The sequence below is a fragment of the Neofelis nebulosa genome, chromosome 17, assembly GCF_028018385.1.
Source record: "Neofelis nebulosa isolate mNeoNeb1 chromosome 17, mNeoNeb1.pri, whole genome shotgun sequence".
In the NCBI taxonomy this organism is placed as follows: Eukaryota; Metazoa; Chordata; class Mammalia; order Carnivora; family Felidae; genus Neofelis; species Neofelis nebulosa.
In genome coordinates, this window is record NC_080798.1 from 19381638 (window position 1) to 19395779 (window position 14142).

At 41.7% G+C, this 14142-nt stretch overlaps 1 protein-coding gene and 1 long non-coding RNA gene across 5 annotated transcripts in view; one reads left to right on the forward strand and one right to left on the reverse strand.

Annotated features, from left to right (window-relative positions):
• LSM14A (LSM14A mRNA processing body assembly factor) overlaps positions 1 to 8726 on the reverse strand; it is a 48925-nt gene extending 40199 nt beyond the window's left edge. Inside the window, exon 1 of one of the 4 annotated variants that reach the window (XM_058709258.1) lies at positions 8417 to 8726. In XM_058709258.1, the coding sequence (XP_058565241.1) occupies positions 8417 to 8537 (121 nt within the window). In that variant the 5' untranslated portion in view covers positions 8538 to 8726. The remainder of the gene's footprint in view (positions 1 to 8416) is intronic. The other 3 variants (XM_058709257.1, XM_058709256.1, XM_058709255.1) reach the window with 3 other exon arrangements.
• Positions 7859 to 14026, forward strand: LOC131500280 (uncharacterized). The gene is made up of 3 exons (XR_009256214.1): positions 7859 to 8245; positions 13447 to 13470; positions 13678 to 14026. It is a non-coding gene; the product is annotated as an uncharacterized LOC131500280 (long non-coding RNA).
• Positions 14027 to 14142: the final 116 nt, after the last annotated feature.

A 14142-nucleotide genomic window follows, 5' to 3' on the forward strand; every position in this document is an offset into this window, starting at 1 on the left:
ATCCAAAAGGAATTAAAACAAAACAAAAAACAAACAACAAAACAAAACATGGATGAGGAAGGGAGGAACAGAAACAAGACTGTCTAATCTGACATAGACACAGAATTTATTAGGTTAAAGAGACTTTGAGTCTTTAGGTTTGTAAGGTCTACAGAGAAACCATTCAGGAATCAGTGTGGTAACATTTCTCAACTCTTAAGAATAAAAGCTTCCAGAGAGAAAAGTGACTGAGAATCAGACTGACATCAGTAATCAGAATATTAGAACACAACAAACCCATACCCTCAAAGTTCTACAGAAAAAGATTCTAAATTTAGAATCATACAGTCAAGTGATTAAGAAAAACATAGGCTCACTAAAAAAACTTGCTACCCACACATTCCATGTTGTTTTAATGGTAAAGATACACTCAAACAGTACTGAGGGTGAAAAGAGAATCAAATAAGAGGCTGACACTGAAATAGGAACCCCTGAGTGTCTCTGAATAATCTAGTGAAAGATAATAAACCAAAGTAGAGCAGTAGAGGCAGTAAGAGGTCAAATTTTGGATATATTTTTAAAATAGAGGTGATAGGATCCAAAACGCATATGAGGTGTGCGAGAAAAGAGCAATTAAGGATGACTCAAAGGTTTTTGGTCTTACCAACTCAAAGAATGAATTGTCATTCAAATAGATGGAGAAGGCTGAATGAGAAATAGGTATGCAAGATCCCTACTAGATATCCCTCCAGGTGGCAGTGTTAGGGAGGCAGGTGGTATATACATCAAGAGTTCAAAGAGGTCCAGGCTGGAGATAGGAGTCAGTAATATACAGAGAGTATTCAAAGGTAGGTATTGCAGGAGATTATCAAGAGAAAAGTGCAGATGGTAAAATAAAGTAAATTTTTAAAAGACAGAAACAGGGGGAGCTTGGGAGGCTCAGTTGGTTGAGCTTCGGACTTTGGCTCAGGTCATGATCTTGCAGTTCGTGAGTTCAAGCCCCGCACTGGACACACTGATGTCAGTGCAGAACCCACTTCGGATCCTCTGTCCCCCTGCTCCTTGCCCCTTACCAGCTTGTGCTCTCTCTCAAAAATAACTAAACATTAAAAAAATAAATAAATAAAGAGTGAAAGACACATACACACAGAAACAAGAGAGAATGAGACCCTGGAGCTGGCCAACATATGGAGGTTTGTAGAAGAATCAACAAAAGAGACTGAGATGCAACCCATGAGGTATGAGAGAAAACCAGGATAAGTCAAGTGAAGAACAGACCAACTGTTCAAGGAGAACAGACCAACTATGCCATATATTGGTGATGGGTCAAATAGACTGAGGATGAGCACCAACCACTAGATTCAGCAACATGGAAGTTTTTGGGGACCTTGATAAGTTTGTCATCTGTGCAAATAAAAAACCTAAATAAAATGGGTTCAAAAATTAACGGATAAGTGATGTAGACAATTCCTTCAAGGGGTTTTGGTGGAAAGGAAAGGACAGAAATGGGGTGATAGAAAAGAGGAAACAGTTAAGAGTAGTAGTGTTTTCTTGTTGCTGTTTTTAAGATGGGTGAAATAGCATCATATCTCTTAGACAGGAAAGATCTGGTAGAGAAGTAAAAACTGAATACACAGAAGAGAGAGTACAGAATCACTAAAAGAAATACCTTCAAATCAAGAGGAGATGAATTCTGCACAAGGGGAAGGGTGGTCTGACAGAGAAGAAAGAACACTTTATCTACACTGACCAGAGAAATGGTAGAGGTGTGGAGCACAGATGTGAGGAACTGGGTACATGTGGGATAAGTTAATCAAAAATTTCTATTTGCTATTCTTTCCTCAATTAAATAGGAAGCAAGGCTCACAGGCTGAAAGTGAAGATGGGAAGGAGGTGTTGGAGGTTGGAGGAAAACAAGGAATAAAAGAGTCATTAGGAAAAATGGAACAAATAGACTATGGAAATGCATTAAGACTGCTGGGAAGTAACCATGACTGATGAGGTTAGTGAATGAAGATTTAGAGTGAAAGTGGTCACCATGTCTGTGTTAATATAATCGGGACGGTGGTTTCTCTAAGCTTGTGCAAGAAAGCAGAAGGGTGGGGGAGGGGTGGTTAGAGTTTATACTAAGTACTGATTGTAACAACTGCTCATGGAATTTAAACAGGATAAAGAAGTAAAGTCATGAGGGGGATGTGGGACAGTGAAAGGTAGTAAGATCAACAGACTACAGAATACAGCAGGTCCGAATGACTAATGGAGTTCAGGTACTAGAGACACAGATGGAGATGGTAGCTGGAAATAACAAGGAGATAGTTACTCTCTATTAAGCACCTACAATAAACTAGTTACGTTTGACATCATCTCATTTAATTTTCAGAATGACTGAAAGATGGGCATTATTATCTATATTTAAAAGATGCAGAAGTTAAAAGCTAAGGGTTCAATAACTTGTCCAAGGTGAAAGAGCTCCTAAGCATTCCAACTGGCCTTTTGGGTCACATTTTCTTCCAGAAACAAACACCTCACAAAACTAGAATAAGATCCCTGTGAATAAAATATTTTACAAATGAACTCACATTTTATTCATTAAAAAACTTACCTCAGTGATACCTAGCTTTTAATACAGCTAAGTAAAGTATCGTAGAGAAAGTAAAAGGTAAACTGTTCCTGTAGAGGGCATCTTCTACCACGGAGTAATAAATTGAAGCTAAACCATCTGCAGTTACTGCTATTATTACTTTGGCACTGAGTTTATTATTATAAAAACTCTTGCTATGTGTCAAGAACAGATAATATTTCTTTATTCTTCCTACTTCCGTCTTTCTACTACTACTATTATTATTATTTCGGAGGGGGGGCTTTCTGCTGTTTTCTCTACTTCTGATTCAGAAGGCCACAGCTTATCTCACTCTGCTGGAAAGTGCAGTTGGTTTCTGGCATCTGACTTCAGACTCCCAAAATTACTAAATATTTCTGTGGACTGTACAGCAACAATAAACTGTTTCCAAGGCTCCCAGTTCTGGCAACCTCACTAAACAGAGGAACCAAAAGAAACTACTGCTTTAAGTGTTACTAGATCTTTGACATTCTAAGTAGTGATTTTGTGAACTGCTAGATTTAGGTCCCCAACTCAAGTGAGAATGGAAGAAATCAATAAAGTACTTTACAAGTATTTCATCCACCATACAAAGCTCTCCTACTTGCTCACTCGAGTCTATGAGTACGTCGCTAATTAACAATCAAGAAGTGGGTAAGATACACCAATGGGCAAGACTTAGCAGATGATTTAAGGAAATAATTCATTACCAACTTTTATATTCCCTCTACCAAAGCCCTGATTTTAAGGACAAATCATTTTAAAAGCAGCTAGCTTGGGGCGCCTAAGTGGCTCAGTTGGTTAAGCATCTGACTTTGGCTTAGGCCATGATCTTGCCCTTCCTGAGTTCGAGTCCCGGGTGGGGCTCTGTGCTAACAGCTCAGAGCCTGGAGCCTGCTTCGGATTCTGTGTCTCCCTCTCTCCCTGCCCCTCCCCTGCTCGCACTGTCTCTCTCTTTCTCTCTCTCAAAAATAAATAAACATTAAAAAATTTTTTTTTAATCAATAAAAGCAGCTGGCTTATAATCATTCTTCTTTACAAAGTCTCTTTTCCTAATGCAGCAGCAACCTGGTTTTCATTAGAGTAGTGTATTATCCAGGTATGGCTGACTTAATATGTTAGATAAGAATTTTGCTCTTTTTAGGGGCACCTGGGTGGCTTAGTCGGTTAAATGTCCAACTCTTGATTTCAGCTGGGGTCTTGATCTCACAGTTCCAGGGATCAAGCTCGCTAAGCAATCTGCGCTGGAGCCTATCTGGGACTCTTTCCCTCCCCCTCTCTCTAACCCTCCTCTGCACTCCCTCTCAAAAATAAACAAAAAAGAACTTTACTTATTTTAGCCCATTTTATTTAAATAGTGTAAAAGTCTACATATATGATGCTTATAGTAAATGTGTACTTTCTCCAACTTTGAAATTCCCATAATTAGAAACCTTCAGTAAGTACAAGTATCCTTTCATTTATTCAAATATTTACCAAGGGCGTGCTATGTGCCAGGCACTGTTCTAGGCACTGAGGATACAGCAGTGAAGGAGACAAAAATCCTGCATTCACGAAACTTCCATTCTGTGGGCAATCTCTTGGCATGCAGGATCTAGTATGTGCTTGAGCATCATGTTCACAAGACACAGGTGTGAATATACAGTAAATTGAAAACATGCCACCACTTTGTAATTCCCTCAAACATCTTGAACTAATTCTTCCCTTAAATTTTAAATGAAAATTATAATTGAGCTTGAGTCATAAGGTAAAACTCTGTCTTCCTAACAATGTCAATTTTGTTATAAGATTTTTTTAATCCTCTTGTATCCTTATTCTCCAAAATCTCTCACTGTTGGCGGGGGGGGGGGGGGGGGGGGGTGACAACATATCTTAGGCATTGTAAGTTTAGGGAGATATACAATTGTGACCATGGAAAGCATTATTTGGAGATACCCCAAGAAACTTCTACGAGATTAATAAACAAAAATGCTAAATCATTTTCACTTATTCATTAAATAAACATTCGTTCTTCCAGGAGCTCAGACTATGGTGGGGAGGGAAGGTGACAATAAACACATGCAAATAAAGCAAAGCAGATTATGTGCAGATCATAATCAGTGTTAGGAAGAAAAACTCAAGAGATGTGACAAAGACTCCAAGAGACAAACTACAGACAGATGATCTATTAGCATACTTAGGAAACTGACATCAAGGTTGCCTTTATGACTTCTTGACATTCATACAGAAGATCCTGTGTATCAAAGCCCATCAAACTTACTTCTATTTTACCTTCACGGAACTAGAGCTAATCTGTGAAATTTCTAGTAGAAAATAAAGGACATCACTCACTTAGTTATGATCTCTGGGATTGGGCTTTTGATTATATTTAGTGTGACCATACAATTTATTACCCAAACTGGAACATTTTCAAGAAAATAAAGGGATACTTTAATAATCATGCCAGAACAACAGGCACAAACAAGGACCTTCCACCAGGGCAAAACAAGCCATACGGTCACCCTAATTATATACCACATCAAACATAACGAATCCAAAATTTTAAGAGCATTGTATAATTCCACATGAATTTAAATTATAAGTAACATCCAAGTAAGAGACATAAATTTTAATCTGGACCATATAAACCAAGTGAACCTCTTACTAAATTTAAGTGAAAAGTGAAACAAAAAGTTTTGTCAAAGTAATCAAAGTACCTCCATGACCTTGGGGTAGGGAAAAATTCCTTAAAAAAAAAAAAAAAAAAAAGAAAAACACTAGCCATAAATAAAAGTGATAAACATGTCTACGTTAAAATGAACTTCTGTTCACCAAAAGAAACCATTAAATGGAGAAAGAGGTTTACAACAGATATTCCCAGCAAAGGATTCATACTCAAAATGCTGAACTCTAGAAAGAGATATGCATTTCAGTAGTAAAATGGGCACAAGATTTCAAAGGCATTTCATGAAAGATGAAATCCAAATGAGTAAGATATGAAAAAGTGCTCACCTCATTAGCAATCAGGAAGATTAAAGTCAGGTACAATCACACCCACCAGATTGGAGAGAATTAAAATACCTGATACTAAGTATTACTGTTAGTAAGGGATGTGGAACTACAATTCTCATATACTAGTAACTGAAATCAAAACTAGTAAACAACCACTTTGGAAACTGCTTGGCATTTCCTAATAAAGACGAACTTTCCCCATGATCCTCCAATTCAAGTATATACCCTCAAGAAAGGTACACAGGCCATCAGTGTACTTAAACACAAATATTTATAAAGGCATTGTTCGTAATAGCAAAAAACTGTAAACAATTAAATAAACATTAACTGTAGAATATCAAAAACAAATGCAGAATAAAGCTGTGTTATACTCATGATGGAATACTATGCCACAACAAAAGCCAAAATCAAAAATATACAAGATGGTTCCATTTATATAAAGTTCAAAAAAGGACAAACATAAACACTATTACTTAGGGATGTAAACTTAAGTGATAAATCTACAAATGTGAGAATAATGTTTCTATCTAGCTTAAGAGTGTAGTAGTGATAATGGGAAGATGCAGGGGGTGGGAAGCTTCTGAGATTCTGCAATGTCTTTCTTGCCCTGGGTGGTAGTTACATGGAGGTTTGTTTAAAAATATTTCATTTTTATGCATGCATCTTTTCAAATGTGTGGTTATTTCACAATAAAAAAGGGGAAAAAACTCTTCCCAGAGGGGGACAAATTAACATCCAAAAGAGAATGCTAAGAATGTCACTTGAAGAGATTAACTCAATTGATAGTTTACAAAGATAAGGGATCTCTAAATCCAAAAAATATTGTATTCTAAACTCCATAAATAAACTTTAGGCTTTTATCTGTTAGACTGCCATTCTTCAACCAAATTTTCAAAAAGGTGGAAGTGGAATATCAGATATCAAATTACTCACAAGGCATGTAAATTGTAAAATTTGAAGACCAAACACCCCACTTCTAATTTTAAAATTTGAATTAAGTGCCCAGGGTTGACTAGACAGCTATATAGTAGTTCTAGATTAGATACTGCTAAGTAGAATAAGCTACCAAAATTTGATAACTTCAGTTTTTACAAACACAATTAACTTCCCAAACCTGCCACACATTAAATAACTCCTACTGCTTAAGAAAAAGCATATATTTTGTGTCGTGAGATTATCAAAGCCGTAAGTACAGATATAAATTCAATGATTAAAAAAATCTTTTCACTGTTGTACTATTTATGAAGTCATGACTGATACAAGGAACAAACTGGCATATGAATTATTACAGAATAATAAAATTTTAGTTTATGGACTCTAGAAGCTGTTGAAAATAAAAGTTTTTTAAAATGTTGGTCATTAACAAAATAAAGATTTTTTAGTTTTCCTGCATAAAAGAACATATTCAAAGATTTTTAAAAGACTTTTTGAAATCTTACATATGTACGTATTTTTTTTCACTGTGAAGAATAAAGGCACAGCCAATTCAACAATAAGTCACTAGGCTGGCAACACACCTTAAATAAAAAATTATTAAACGCCCTTAATGAAAAGTACTGTATGTGGCTGTCATCGAGAACTTTAGGAAGCCTTTTTCATAATTTCATAAAGCCATAAAAACTAACACAATATACAGCTAAATATCCATGGGGGGAGAGCGGGGTGGCAAGGAACCCAAGATAAAAAAATTTAAGACCTCTTACTCAGGTAATAAAATTTGTCCCAACTCAAGTGTTATTAAAAAGGATACAAAAAATGTCACTAAAACGTTTGCTTGATATTGTGAAACGACTCTCCTGTAAGTTATACGTTAATTTTCTTTTCTTTTCTTTTTACAGATCTAGATAATTTCTTCCTAGCCCTTGGCCCTCTGTCTCTACCACGGTATTCATTCTGTAACACTACCAGATGTGCTGGGAAAGCTACCTTGGTTATCTTGCTACCCTCTCCTAAGTATTCTTAACTTGGCGAGATTTCTTTCTAGAGAATGAGCTCAAGTTTATTTTCTTCCTGGTCTTCTGGCGGAGCGAAGGCACAGGACGTGTGAACGGAGAGAAAACCCACTCAGCCTGTGCGACCCTTAATTACATACTCTACTACGGGCAGGGCACTATCCTCAACACCCAGAATCCGCCGGCCCGGGGAGGCTGCCCGACGATCGGTCAGCGCCCAATGACCACTCCGATTAAGGGTACTCCGCACCGGCTTTCCAGAAACAGGGTCGATGCGACAACAGCAAGCAGCTTTAAAGAGGTGGTTGCACAACAGCCTTGGAGAAGGATTCCGGTTTAACAGGTAAATACCACGTATGAGACAAGTGGGATGCGATCTGCTGGATGGTACCGATGGCACTTCGAGACCGTCTGCGTCGCTGAGCAAACCCAAAGTTTTGCACATTACTTACAGTTCACCTGATGAATACCGTAACGAATTGAAATGAAGAACGTGAGAAAATAGGTGCCTTAGATTCACCAAATCAGCACTAAACTCAAGCTAGGCGGAAAAATTCTTTCAATACTTAGGCTTTGTTTTGCGGTAAGACGACAGAACCACCGAATTTCGGAGTTGGAAGACACGTCTCTCCGTGTTCTCCGGCCCGTTCTCGGACTTCAGGGCCGCCCCGCCCGCCCCGCTCACCGACCTGTAGTTCCCGGATTGAAGGCGCGGACCTTCGGGGTGGGAGCCGGGAAGCCCGGGGAGGCCGCGGCCCAGCCCGAGACGCCGGGGCCCGGAGGGAGGGAAGGGAGCGGCCTCCGGGAGGACGACGGAGGGGGCAGGGAGGGAGCGAGGAGGCCGCGGGCCGAGAGCCGGGCGCAGCACCCCACCCCGAGGCCCGCCCCGGCGTACCTTTGGCGAGAGCTACGGTGGAGTTCTCGGTGTCGATGGTGTAGAGGATGCCCTCGTAGCGGATCTCCGCCTTGGAGATAAGGCTGATCTTGCTGCCGATGTAAGGGGTGCCCCCGCTCATGGCGCCGCCGCCGCCGCCGCTCCCGGCCGCTCGCAGAGAGGCAGATCCCACGTCGCTGTCGCCGCTCCTCAAGTCCGCTCGCTCCGTCGGCGCCTACAGCAGCCGCCTCAGACCCAACATGGCGGCGGCGCCGGCTCCGCTACCCTCCCCCAGCCTCCCGCCCTCAAGCCGCGGCGCGGCGGCGGCGGCGGCGGCAGCGGCGGCGGCGCGGGGCATGCTGGGCTGGCGAGGCCGCGCTCTCGCGAGAGTCGGCCGGTTTGGAGCGGCTCAGCCCTCCGCGGCGTGCGGCCTCGGTGGTCCTGACAGCGCCGCTTGGCGAAGTCCAGGGCTGCCGTGTCCGCGCGGGCGGAGAGGCGACTCAGGGAGAGACGGAGTACCTCGTGGCTCTCGGACGCCGTGGGCTGGAGTGGAAGTGCGCGCGGCGCTCTTAACCTCTCCTGCGGCCTCCGCCATTTCCAGGCCCGTCGTATCTAGTCCTAACTCCTGTGTCTTTGCTAATGCGGATACCTCAGCCTGGAAAGTTGCCCATCCGCCTCCAAGCTGCTGGCGAGCCCCTCTATGACCGGGTCCTTTCCCCTTTGAGACTATTATGCCCCTTTTGAAGCTCTCAAGGCCCCATTACAGCATCCATTAGCCAACTATCCTTCCCCCCCCCCCCCCCCCCCCCCCGTTCTCTCTTTCGCAGCTGCTGGAGCTGGGACTCTGTCCAATACTTTCAGATGGTCTCATCTAGACTCGTGGCTTTCAATACCAGTGTACACAGACCAATCCCAAGCATTTGTCTGCAGCTTTGACCGGTTCTGTGAACTCTGGATTCATATAAGCCATAGTCTTCTCAACCTCTCTAGTTGGGTGTCTAATCAGCATCTAATTAACTTTGTGTATCCAAAGCAATACTCCCGATTTTCCCTCTAAAGTTAACCTTTGCTCATTATTTACCGCTGAGGTAACTGGTATCATTAATTCACCTGCTCATCCTTGGAGTCATCCTTGCCTTCTCTCTCACCCCCTCATCTGTTCTCACTGCAAATCCCGTCCATTCCACCTATAAAATATACCCTGATCACTTCTCGCCATTTCCATCCCTACTCTTAGCACAACAAACCCCACTTACCCTGCCCAGCATTATTGTAATAGCCTCCTAAAACATCCCTCTACCTCTCTTCTTGCCCCTAGTAGTTAATTATGGACACAGCAGCCAGAGGGATCATGTCAAAACCTAAGTCAGATCATGTCCTTCCTGTACTCAAAACTCTCCACGGTTATCCCCTGTCACACAGAGTGAAAGCCAGACTCCTTACTTAGGCTTATAAAAACATATATGATTTAGCTTCTTGTTACCTCATTTCACCATTCTGTTCTAGCCCCCCTTTCTTCACCCAGAACTTTTGCACTTCATTCAGATCTCAAATGTGACTTCTAGAGATGACTTTCCTTATTGTCTTCATTAAAATAGGACAGCTCCATCACTATATGCTCTTAACTTGCTTACTTTTTCTTCATAGCATTTACCTCTCCCCTGTATGTCTTTTTAATTATGTGTGTGTGTACGTCTCCTTCGCTAGAATGTAAACATTTTGAGGCAGGGATGTTTTGGTCACTGCAGTATGGTCAGGACCTAACGTAGCTCCTGGCACAGGGTGGCTTCTCAGTAAATTCGCTATATGAACGAGCAGTTGGATGAGGGCCGGGCACAGACACGATGCCTGCTGAGCTAAGTGAACAAATGGCGAGAAGCTTGACAATGCAGAGGGGGAAAGGCAGGAGACAAGACTAGAGGTTGTTTTGGGTCTGATGCACAATGGCTTCAAAGGAAGGCTATGACAAAGCATAAGAGACTGTTAAAAACTGAGAACAAACTGAGGGTGGATGGGGGGTGGGAGGGAGGGCAGGGTGGGTGATGGGTATTGAGGAGGGCACCTTTTGGGATGAGCACTGGGTGTTGTATGGAAACCAATTTGACAGTAAATTTCATATATTAAATAAATAAATAAATAAATAAATAAATAAATAAATAAATAAAAGTAGGTTAGAAAACACTAAAAAAAAAAAAAAAAAGGAAGGCTATGAAATACCTGCTTCAGTACAAGCTTCCTGACGGGGAGTTGAGCTCTTACTCCCGTTCATTCCTTTCCCTTTGAACCCTGGAACCTAGCTTGGCTTCTCATGCTTTCTGAGTGAGCTCATCTTTTTTCCATCTCAAAACTGATGATTCCCAAATTTACATCTTCATTCCTGATCTCCTGACTTCCAGGTCATACAAACTATGTACTTTCTAGATGCAATTGCTTGGGGCGTATCTCACAGGCACTTCCAACTCAACGTGTTCAAAATTATCTGCATCTATACCCTTCCTTCCCCAAAATAAACCTGCCCTTTATCCATGCTCCTCATTCCCATCACTGGCAGGACTCCCCCAGGTATCCGATACTGAAACCAAGAGTACTCATCTAGCTAGGCCCAATCAATCACCAATCTTTGTTGCTTTTACTTAATGTTTTCCAACTCATGGTTTCCTGTACTCTATGTCATTATCAACTAGGCTGATCAGTGTGATAGCCCATAGTATATTATGCACATGAATTTCCAACTTACGTGCTAGAAAATGGTTGAGAACTGTGACACATTTCATTACTGTGGCTTCCAAAAACCCAAATCCCATGTTGCTCCCCTGCTTAAGAGCTACAAGATCCCGATTCTTTTTTTTTCTTTTTAAAAATTTTTTAATGTTTATTTCTTTTTGAGAGAGAGACAGAGTGCGAGCAGGAGAGGGGCAGAGAGGGAGACACAGAATCCAAAGCAGGCTCCAGGCTCTGAGATGTCAGCACAGACCCTGATGCAGGGCTGCGAACCACAAGGCATGAGATCATGACCTGAGCTAACGTTGGACACTCAAACAACTGAGCCACCCAGGTGCCCCAACAAGATCCCAATTCTAATGTGTGTGAGGAGATTCCCATGTAACCCCTGGACACCAGCTGTAGTGTCCTACAATTCAACTTAATTTTGACACTATTTACCCAGATTCCACAGGTTAAGGGCTCAGTCCTACAAGACTGCCCTACCCCCTTCAGATGCCAATCATAAGCCCAGGTTATTACCAGTGCCTCTGACCAACCAACTACAGACTGGGGGGCTCCAATGATTCCCTCCTTGGACATCAGACCCAGTCCCAAGTACAGGTTACCATACTTCTGACAAACTGACTATATCAGAGGTTCCCACAACCCCCTTTCTTGGGTTCAATTAATTTGCTAGAGCGGCTCACAGAACCCAGAGAAACATTTTACCTACTAGATCACTGGATTATTATAAAAGGATAGAACTCAAGGCTGAGTGGGTGGCTCAAGGGGTTAAGCGTCCGACTTCGGCTCAGGTCATGATCTCACAGCTCGTGAGTTCGAGCCCCGCGTCGGGCTGTGTGCTGACAGCTCAGAGCCTGGAGCCTGCTTCAGATTCTGTGTCTCCCTCTCTCTCTGCCCCTAACCCACTCGTATCCTGTCTCTGTCTCTCTCAGAAATAAATAAACATTAAAAAAAAAAAAAAAAAAAGAACTCAGGAACAGCCAAAAGGAAGAGATGCACAGGGCAAGCTATGTTGAAAGGGGTGTGGAGCTCCTATGTTCTCTCTAGGTGTGCTGCCATCCCCAAATCTCCACATCTTCACCAGCCTGGAAATTCTCAGAACCCCTTCATTTTGGATTTTTATATAAGTTTCATTACACGGACATGATTGGCCATTGGCAATTGATTCAATCTCCAGCCCCTCTTGACTCCCAGAAGTTGGGAGTAGGGGTTGTAGAGGGTGGGAGAGTGGGACTGAAAGTTCTAACCTGTAATTACCCTGTCCACTGCACTGGCAACCAGCCACAATTCTTAGGTACTTTCTAAAAGTTACCCCATTAACAAAAACAAAAAAAGCAAGAACAAACAAACAAGATTCCTTTATCACTATCATTACTTAGGAAATTTCAAGGATTTTAAGAGCTCTCTTCCAGAAACAGGATGAAGACCAAACATGTATTTTTTATTATAAATGACAATATAACAAGTTCACCTGGGGTTCAAATGCCTTGAGGGCAAGATATGATCTATGTGTCTTACAGGCTTCCCCTTCTATTAGGACTTAGGCCCCAAACTTTGGGAGATGATGGAACTGTCTTTCAGTTCAGGCCCCAGCCTTCTGCACTGCCACACATTTAACCCAAGAGGAGGATTGGCTCTGTGTTCTCAATGTTCATGTATTCTTGTCTGTTGCTTTAGCCCATAGGGATGTTTAAAGTATCACTGGTTTCTTCTTGGCCAAGCAAAGCCCTCTGACTGGTGGCAGGCCCCATCATTTGCCTGCCCCCATGGCAAATGCCCCCAGTAGCCACTAATCTCTTCTCATCTATAAAGTCTTGTTCCCCTTTTCCAGAATGTACTTTCTGTAGATTACTTTGTGATATCTGTAAAAATATTTTTACTTCACTCATTTCTCCCCCCCCCCACCCCCCCTCGTTAATACAGGGGAAATGGTCGTCCATTGTGACCTTTTCAACCTCATTGGAAGTGGAATTTGGAAGATTTTTTTTTTTTTTTGGCCATATGTATCCATTAGGGATATGCCCATTTTATCCCTAGAGAGGCCCTCCCAGTCGGTGTTTCCTCTAGATTTAGAGTAGACTGTTGTTCCTTCAGTTAAATAACATATGACATTGTTGGCCTGCATTTAAGGTCTGTGTTTTGGGAAAATATGTTCCTTCAGACTTCAGAACCACTCTCAGTGCAGTGAGATGCTCATTCTATGAGACATGCAATAAACAGATTAATTGATGGTGCTATGGAGGTGCTATGTCCCATGTTTGCTCCGTGGTGCAGACACATAAAGTGAAATTGTTACTGATTTCTCTCTTACTCTTTCCTTTCAGAGCGTGATCACTGAATTTACACAGGTAAATGCACAGATGATACAATTTCATTGTTTGCTGCCTTTCGATGAATAGTAGCTCTGAGTAACATGTTTTTATTTCTAATTTGTAAATGAGGAAACTGAGGCTCAGAGATGTCAAGTAACTTAAATCCAACATTAAGGTGGGAAATCACGAATTTCAACCACATCTGTATGATTCCATTAATGTGTGTGCTTTATACCATTCTAGGATGGCAAATTGAACTTTTCATCAAGTGACAACTAAAGTAGATAGCACTGTTTGCCTGGAGGTTTGTGTTGCAAGTTCTGAGGATGTGTCTGAAACCATCAGGACCTTGTGCCATGATCGATTATCAGTATCTTCCACGGACAGGAGGTGGAAGAATGGTGATGCCAGGAAATCTCCGCCTATACCACCTTCTGTGAGAGTGCATATGATAAAGTGCTTTGTAAACTGAATAGCACTCTGTAATTAGTTACAATAGTCTTATCATCATGCAAATATTTGTCCAATGACCTTAACAACAAACAACAGAAATGGGTAAGAAGTGTGTGATTGGAAAGTAAACAAAGTAATAAAAATCAGTCTATAATGAATTTATCTGAGGAAAAGCTTTCTCTTATTTATTTATTTTTTTTTAATGTTTATTTATTTTTGAGACAGAGAGAGAGACAGAGCATGAATGGGGGAGGG